The 9,333-nt window shown below is 33.2% G+C and overlaps 1 protein-coding gene across 1 annotated transcript; it reads right to left on the reverse strand.

Moving 5' to 3' along the window:
- Positions 1-5,346: 5,346 nt before the first annotated feature.
- LOC133875439 (3-ketoacyl-CoA synthase 11-like) lies at positions 5,347-8,378 on the reverse strand. The gene is made up of 2 exons (XM_062313574.1): positions 7,508-8,378; positions 5,347-6,333 (listed from the first exon to the last, which is right to left on the reverse strand). The coding sequence occupies exons 1-2, from the start codon at positions 8,240-8,242 to the stop codon at positions 5,548-5,550; spliced, it is 1,521 nt and encodes a 506-aa protein (XP_062169558.1). The 5' UTR covers positions 8,243-8,378; the 3' UTR covers positions 5,347-5,547.
- Between the last annotated feature and the right edge of the window lie 955 nt (positions 8,379-9,333).

The raw sequence follows: 9,333 nt of genomic DNA on the forward strand, positions 1-9,333 counted from the left end.
TCGTATGATCTACATAAATCACAGACCCGGCCAGCGTAAAAGAAAGTCTCATAATTGTAAAAATTTACAAGTATGGGAAATCTGAGAAATGAAGTGAGAAGGGTTGCATAATTTGATTAACCTGGGACTCCATTTTTCTCGCCTTTCACGTGTATATTCAATACTATAATCACTCTTTTTTTTTTTAACAGCAAATTGATAGACAAATTCCAATAACGTGTTTGGTGGCTTTCTTCTTAACTTGCGTACAAATAAGAAAGATCCGCCCGAATTTATTTCAATGATTCTCACTTTCAAATGACGGTGATTAACAAATTTGAAAACAATATAAAAAATTGCACATCCAAACAAGCCTAGCTATTTATAGTTGACTTCGTATATCTTCTGAACATTTATAATTTTATAACCACATTTCCTGTTCCGGTATCATAAATTTTTTGTTATAATCATATAAAGATTAAAACAAAAAAGAAAAAAAAAATTATTAAGTGTGTTTGATAACCCTTTTAATTGCAGAGGTTTTTTTTTTTTTTTTTTTTTTTTTTTTTTTTTTTTGTGGTTTTGTTGTAAAGTGATTTGGCAAGTAAAATAAGTTTCGAGTTTTTTTTTTAGTGTTTTGTGATAAAAGTTGGGGTTAAATATATTTTAGCCCCCCAAACTACCACCATTTCTCCGGATAGCCCCCCAAACCATCAATGCTTAGATTATGGCCTCCCAAACTATCACTTTCTGATTTTTTGGCCCCATCTGTCTATTTATGCCGTCAATTTTAACAGAAATTGGCCAAAAATATGAAAATATCCCTCCCCTAACTGTGGGAATTTCAAAGTGTATGATGGATATTTTCGAATTTCTGTTTAGAATTGACGGAATAAATGAACGGATGAGGTCAAAAAATCAGAAAGTGATAGTTTGGGGGGTCATCCGGAGAAAGGGTGGTAGTTTGGGGGGTTAAAATATATTTATCCTTAAAAGTTGCTTGTTAATGTTTCAACTTTTTTTTGGTAAAAAAAAAAAAGAAAAAAAAAAGAGGAAAGGATTAGTAAACGGGCCAATTGAAGTTGGCTAATTTTACACTATTATGCGTACATAAACTAAGCAAAAGAAATAGTGACTACATGCATGCGTACATAAAATTGAACATTAATTGATGGAACATAGACAACATGCCAATCGTACCGATAGATTTGAAAAAAATATATAAATAACATGCATGAATGTTATAGTACGAATTAAACTCCAACTCCACCCGTTTGGTCTACCTCTAGGCCTAGGTTTTGTTCTCTTTTTGCATGTTCACATATGTTTGGGATCACGTGATGCTCTGCTTTATCAAAATTGGTTTGTGGGGCTGTTCAACTGTTCAAGTCCCCTCCATTAATGCTACCTCCTTGTTATTAATAGCAGTTCTGCTTCAGTACTGGTTGCCTATAAAAATCTAGGGTTATTTACGTTTTGGGTATGGGCATATCACTCTTTTGCACGAGGGTCCCTCGTGCACCAGTGTATTGTGCAGAAATCAAATCCTTTTTAGTATACACCCAATGAACGCTAATAATACGTACTTTTGTCTAATATTTTAATAGCGTGTCAGGTCGAGCCAATCAATAGAGTCTATCAACAACGATCATGTGCTTTGCTTCATATATTTTATTAATATATTTATTAATAACATTTTTTTAAAAAAACAAAAAATTTATGAATAGTTTGATATCACGTTAAACTATTGGGTGGCACACCATTAAATTAGTGGATGGAAGTTACCAACTCTTGCCTAGACTGGTCATTGAAAAAAAAAAAAAAAAAATCAATATATTGGTTATGACTAACATGTCAACATTATAAGATATTTGTAGCATTAAAAAAAATCTATAAAGCGTCATCAAAAAGCCTATAAAATTTGAGCCTCTTTTGCGAGTCATATTATCTATAGAAAATAAAGGCAAGGGGTCCCTTGATTTTTCTGAATTTTTATCGATTTTGGGTTGAGATTAATTAAACCCATAATCTCCTAATAAGTTGACCCATGTCTTTCAAATCGTATTTGTTAGGGTTTCTTTTTCATGTTTCTTGGGCTACGTACGTCGACTACCCAACCTCCTGTCCTTCAATTCATTGTTAATGATCAGATATTGTGAATAATCAGAAATTACTTTTTCTTCTTCTTCTTCTCTTCTTCTTTCTTTCTTTCTTCCTTTTTTTTTTCTTTTTTTTTTTTTTTAATTTTAATTTTATTTTTAAGTAAGAATAAGACACAAAGCAAGAAACCAAGGAAACCAAAGAAAAAATTACAAAGGGAATTAATTGTGGCTATATATAACCATTTAGGAAAACGCTAGCAACGTATGTGTAATTACTTCAAAATAATTAGTTAATTTAGAGCTTCATAAATCACTTATGCCTAATTGCAATTTTTCTAATGCTTAACTGCGTTTTTAAAAATTATTTTTTCAAATCGCACATTTTAAAATGGCAATTTTTGAAATCGCAAACCTAAACGGATCATAATGCTAGAAACAACATTTTTATCTCACAATGCCGACCTGACATTCACAACTAACTCTTGCCCGAACTAATCCTTGTTAAAAAAAAAAGAATAAAAAATAAAAATGTTAGGTATGACAAGCATGTTGACATTGTAAGATATTTGTAGCATTAATTCAAAAAGAAAAAAAAATTCATAAAAACCTTTATCAAACAAGGCTATAAAATTTTGGAGATGTTACATGCACATAACTTGTACATCTTTTAGACATCACTTTTCTAAATTAATCATTGAATTTGTAAAACTCACATGTAAATCTTTAAAAAAGTAATTGTTGATACAAATTTAATGATTGATTTAAAAAAATAATATAAAAAAAATGTGTAAAAATTATTTCTCAAAATTTTGAGGGCGGGCCACGTGGTAGGTAGCTCTACCTTTAATAAATAGCCTAATTATAAATCTGGCATGTCAGAATGGAAATCTGTCCCACATTTATCATATTGAACTAGGAGGCAACATTACACCATGGATATATCAGTATTTCTTCCTTGAAATGTCTTGGCTATAATGACAGTACACTGACGGCCTTCATTATGAGGAAGCTTATTAATGTTGGCCGGCTTCAATCCCCGTTACTAAGGTCAGGTTCCCTTCCCTTTCAAAATTATATTTGTCTGAAGAGTGGTTGTCAAGTTTGACCAAGATCTTCTAGAATTTATGGAGATTTTTTTTTTCTTTTTCTTAATTTCCATGTTGGTTTTTTAAAACATAACCATTATTTTCAAATTAAGCGGGTTAAGATGTTATCATATCAATATGATTGGGATAATATGAGGGTGAGATAAGTTGAGTAGTTAAGTTGGAATCTATTTCAACTCATTCAAATTAGGTTATTTAAAATTAGGATTAGAGTTTATTTAAATATTTTAAATCTTATTATTTTAGGTGTCATCCAATTTTAGTTTATTTAAATACAATTTTGTTAGAAAAGAAATAGTAAAACTGAAAAGTAAATGTTCGTAAGGTGTGTTACTGAGTCGCATTTCTTTAAGAAATTATTTGCCGTGTATACTGAGTTACAACAAATATTTTCAAGACACAATAGAGCCTAAAAATCCTTTATAATTTAGGCTCAAAATAACAGAGGAAACAATGGTAAAAGAAGGATCTGTTGTTAACAGTCAATAGTCATTAACTATTAATCTAACCGTTATTAAAATCTGAGCATCAGATATCAACAAACACTTAATCTTGACCGTTATATTGTAATTGTTAGTAACGATTACTTAATCTCAACCGTTATATCAAATTTAATCTTACAATTGATTTTACTAATGGTTACGTAAATGCAACTGTTGGATCTACCTTAAAACAATTTGCAATCCAGATCAAACCACCAGATCGTATGATCATGGTCGTCCAAAAATCAACGGTCATGATTTGATTGCTCCGAGCTTTGACCCTTCGTGTTAATTGCTAAGTGTATCATCAAGGCGCCACTAGCGCCTTACAGTTCACTATCACACATTCGTGCACGCGTGTGAGTCAAGTGCTTTGCACCGTACTAAAGTATACACACAAGTGAATATACTCAAACATTATTTTAAAACAATAATTTAATATAGTTAGGTCTTATAAAAGTAAACAACATAACATAAACTAAAAACCAAAAAACAACAACATCGATGATAAGGAATGGCAACAGGGTGGCACGTGAGGCTCATGCACGGTGGTAGAAGGACAAATAGAGTATCAGTTTGGCCGAGAAAGACGGTGATGTGGCACGTCAAAGGCGCGTGGGGCAAATCTTGATAGATCGGAGCTAGATCTAGGTAAAACCAAGCCAAATTCGAACAAATTAATTTGGGATAAAACGGGGAGGGCGATAGATTTGGTTGACATAGTACGGTGGCGATAGGCACAACAAGTATAGGGTGGTGAAGACGACTCTGCTTGTTTGGTAGGAAAAACAATGAAAAAATTAGAAGGAAATGGGAAGGAAAGGAAAAAGAAAAAAAAAAAAAACAGAGATTGTTGGAGATTGGGGAAGAGGGGAAGGAATGAGGGAGGACAAAATATCTATCCCTCCTCCCGGAAGACTCGCCGGAGGCGGTGGAGAGCCTCACAATGAGGGAAGTCTAGAGAGAAAGGAGAGGTATATAGCTTTTTCTCTCTAAAAAGAGAGAAGCGGGTCATTCTAAATTGAGTTGGGCAATCTTGTTAATTAATTATTTCATATTTTGCCACTAGACAAAGATTAATTCCTCTAAATTGGGTCGGTGGAAATTCCTCCAATCTAGCTTATAAAAATTTCATATTTTTTTTGCATCCGGGAAGCAACATACTTTTTTTTAATTTTAAGGATAAAGTTGGATTTTTTATTTTTTAAATTAAAAATGCATTTGCTCTTCCTTTGGTTAGCTTTTTGGGGCTGCTTTGCTTGGCCTCTTGCCTTATATTAATTCTTTCTTCTTTTTTTCTTTTTTTTTTTTCCCTTTAATTTATTTTTATTCATAGGAAAAGAAGAAGTTCATATGGTAGAATGTCCTAAGAATTTTATAGAATTTTAATCCAGCTTGATAAAAACATCAATCTATCTCTTGGGTATGAATGTCAATTTTACATTATCTGTTGAGGCACTTGGTTGTTTTATGTTGAAAATACCTTCTACATCTGATCCTGAAAAGCTTTTTTTGGGTTCATGCATTGAAAACATCTCTCTTTAAGATCTAACTTATTTTATTAGTAAATTTAATTATTTAATTAAAAGTTTGAACTCACATCCTTTATAATCGGATATTATGTTAAATTACCACGTATTTATGACAAAAGCTTAAATTAATAAAAAAGAGAAAAGGTAAATCTAATAATTTAATTAATATTATAATACTTAACAACAATAATTTCATGAACGACACTCTTCTAGAAAGTCGATCTTTGCCTACATATATAGTCGCAAAGGTTCAGCTGGGAATAAGGGAAAACAAAAGGCAAGAAAACATAGAACAAATACACATGACATGCATGCATATTGTTTTTGCTAGAAAGATAAGATCTAATTAATAAACAATGGATGCCACTTCAGGCACATCAACAGGAAACTCATCAATCTCATCCAACCAAGGATTATGTTTCTCCTTTGCCGGATCAATGGTTCGCAACGCGCGCCACACAGCACTGTTACACTTGAATCCTGACCCAAATGCAATCTGCCATGCCCGATCACCTTTCTTGATCCTCCCCTTCGCCTCGCAGTAAGCCAGAACATACCACGAAGAACTGCTAGAAGTGTTTCCGAACCTGTAAAGAGTCATCCTTGATGGCTCCATAAGCGGCTCAGTGAGCCCAAGATTCTTCTCTAACTCGTCCAGAACTGCCCTCCCACCGGCATGAATACAGAAATGCTCGAAAGCCATCTTAAAATCTGGAATGTACCGTTTTATCTTCATATTAAATACTTTTTTCCCAATTAAATTCAGAAGAAACAAGACTTGTTCAGATATGGGGAGGACTAGTGGCCCCAGTGTTGTGATGTGGGTCTTAAGGGCTTCGCCGGCCGCTGACAATAGATCTTTGGAGATTTGGACGCCGATGCGTTTTTCGGTGTCTTCTTTCTGAAGGACACAATTATAACATTTATCATCTGCGCCCATGTGGGTGCGTAGAGAGTGAATGAGTTGGTACTTTGAACGGCGGCGATCGGATGATCGGTTCGATAAGAGGATCGCCGCTGCTCCCAAACGGAAGAGGCAGTTTGTGATGAGCATTGAGCGGTTGTTGCCACCGTACCAGTTGAGATTCATGCCTTCCATGCTCACAATAAGTGCGTATGAGTTGCGCTCCACCTGTGATTAATTTACACAGCGAGAACAAAAGGGGTTGACTCAACTAGCTAGTCAAAATAAAGAACTATTTGCATGTGTTAATTTGTACCACGCACTTGAAGTTCCTTATAATAACAGAGAAAATTGAACATTTTCCATGCATGAATATGTGCTTAGTTCTTGTATTTGACTTGCACAAAAAGTTCTATATATTCTCATAAATTCCAACGTAAGTTGGTAGTCTAAGAGATAACCTTTGACGATTAAGGCTGTGTTGGGAGCAGCGGCAATCGAGGAAGATGAACATCATCAACCACACTAGGTCGATCATGGCTTAAGTGTCAGTCGCAGGTGCCAATCAACGTACAAAAGAAAAAGAAAAAAAAGAAAAAAAAAGGCTCTTTCTTGATAAATCTCGTGATTCAGCAAGCAAATTAACTAGAGTATATATATAGATTTAGTGTTATTTTTTTATTTAGTAATTCCCCAATTTCCCCTTTTTTTTTTCCTTAATTTTTTTAATTTGTTTTTTAAAAAGTTATTGTTTTTTGTTTTTATTTTTATATTTTAGTTTTTATTTTTTCGAATTTAAAAGGACATTTTTATTTTACTGGAAATATTTATGATTATGTTTGTCTTTTTTCTTTTTGTCTTAAGGGGGAGCATTGACATATACGTTTTAATAGTTTAAGGTGAGACATTGACACAATTGGTAAAGTGGGGAGGATATTGACAATCGAGTGATAGTTTAAGGAGATATGTGTATTTTTCCTTAAGATATATTATTGAGTTCAAAAAATCTAAATTATAGTTGTTAGCTATAGTACGTTGTAATAGACTTCATGAACTATAGCTTGAGTTCTTAAACTTAAGTTTTTGGTAGTTTTTTTTTTAAAATTAGTTTTTAATAAAAAAATGATTGATATGATATAAAGTAATAAGAAATTTTAAATATGATATAAAAAGTAAAATGTTTTGAAGTTGAATTTTTCTAGAAAAAAACGAGGGGCCGGATTTGCTAAACAAATTAGCTCGTGATAAATCCCATGATTTAGCAAGCAAACTAGAGTATGGATTTAGGATTATTCTTAGTGGGTAATATTGATCTCACTCAAATTAATAACACAAGTAAAAAAGAAAAAAAAAAAAAAATTTATCCCAAGCCTTTGCATATATAGCCTGCATGAGTACAAACCTGTAACAAGCGTTTGGCAAGATCTAAAGCAATAAGTCCAGCACTGCAGCCCATCCCACCAAGGTTGTAGCTCAAAACGTTCCCTCTGAGCTTGTATCTGTTCACAACCATGGCTGACAAGGATGGCGTAGGATTGAACAAGCTAGAGTTCACTATAAGAATACCTATATCCTTAACCTTCACCTTGGTTTTTGCTAGCAACTCGTCGATAGCTCCAAAAATCAGCATCTCTGCCTCCTTTCTAGCTTCCTCCACACTCATTTCCCCCGGGATTTCCATCAAAGACTTTGGTCCGTACGTCTTCTGCCCGTACCCTGACCTCTCCATTATCTTCCTTTGAAACGCTAGACTCTCTTCCGAGAAACTCCCGGTAAGCTCAGATCTCTTGAGGAAAAACTCTTTGGTGCACATTTGAGTTGGGTCGGGCTTATAACATGCAAAATCCAACAAGTAAATTTGTCTCGGACGGCACATGAAGTAAAGGGCTGCCAGCAAAACTGCCATTGCCATGCATATAGTTACTGATGTGAGGCTCATGAACTCAAGGTACTGGTTAAGCAAATGGACCAAATCCTCGCCAGAAAGACCAGCGGAAAGTATGGCGATCAGTGGGACAATTAGAATGAGATACATGGCATTGGAGATTAGGTGGTGAAAAGCAAGCTTCACGTGGTTTACGGAATTTGGTTTCATATCTGGGTTTTGTTTCTTCTCACACCCCATTGTTGAACACATGCAAAATATATAGATGATGACTCGAACAAACAACCGATCGAAAAAGAGTTGCTTTAGATTTGCAGAAAGTTAGAAGGAAATTAAAGGGCAAGAAAAAGATAGCTGCAAACTATAAAAGATGGAGAAGTATGGTGTTGAGAATGCGCGCAGTGGGATGTGGCCTGGAGGGCTTTATATATATTAATATTCAGTGTTGTCAAGCTATTAAAATAATATTTAATTTTTACATCTTCCTTGTATTAATCCAATTTTAAATTTATGAGACCTCGTGTTGGGCCTCACAAATATAATGGTAAGTTTAAAATTTAGTTGTACGTAGATGTACAAAAAATACATAAAAGATGTAAGTATATCATTTCTCATTACAATTTGACTAATGATTTTTGTATATCACCTTGGTGTACACTTGATGAACACCCAAGTGTACACCAAGGTGTTGTGCAAATAACACATCTCATTAAATTTTTTTTTTTTTTTTAAAAAAAAAAAATCAATTATAACTCCAGATGTTTTATCATTTTTGCAATTAAGTACTTAAACTTTAAAAAATGTAAATTTAGGATATTTATCTTTCAATTTTTGTTTTCAATTTCAACAATTCTTTAGAATTTTCTTTTAAATCTTGTCAAAATTCTAAAATACTCATACATGAATCTTTGAAAATTTTTATAATTTTTTTTTTTAAAAAAAATACAGGGGTATTTTATAAATTTTGATAGAATTTAACAGAAGGTTGAAATTGAAAAAAAAAATTGAAAAATTGATACCCTAAATTGACACTTTTAAAAATTTGAATATTTAATTACAAAAATAATGAAAAATCAATAATTATAAGTGAAATAATTTTCCTTAATTTTTTTTACCATTAATGGATTTTTCATATTTTCTGTTGCATCTAACCATGTGTACTTAATACACGTGGCTAACTGGCCACGTGGCTACAGTAACAATTACTGTAGCAACGCGGCTAATTACAATTTTTTTTTTTTTTTTTTGGTAGTGATTCTATGCCTAACATTAACCCTAGCCTGTGAACTACGATCGATGTAAGTTTATAAGAGTAAGATCAACCATAAACAGTATTATGCAGG

Source organism: Alnus glutinosa, chromosome 8, assembly GCF_958979055.1.
Source record: "Alnus glutinosa chromosome 8, dhAlnGlut1.1, whole genome shotgun sequence".
Taxonomy (NCBI): Eukaryota; Viridiplantae; Streptophyta; class Magnoliopsida; order Fagales; family Betulaceae; genus Alnus; species Alnus glutinosa.

What these genes read in the sequence shown, in the direction of transcription:
- LOC133875439 (XM_062313574.1), bottom strand. Translation starts at nt 8,242, where the DNA reads ATGTGTTCAACAATGGGGTGTGAGAAGAAACAAAACCCAGATATGAAA. An exon ending in TTGCCAAACGCTTGTTACAG is followed by an intron (nt 6,334 to 7,507) that starts GTTTGTACTCAT and finishes AATTAATCACAG; the next exon opens with GTGGAGCGCAACTCATACGC.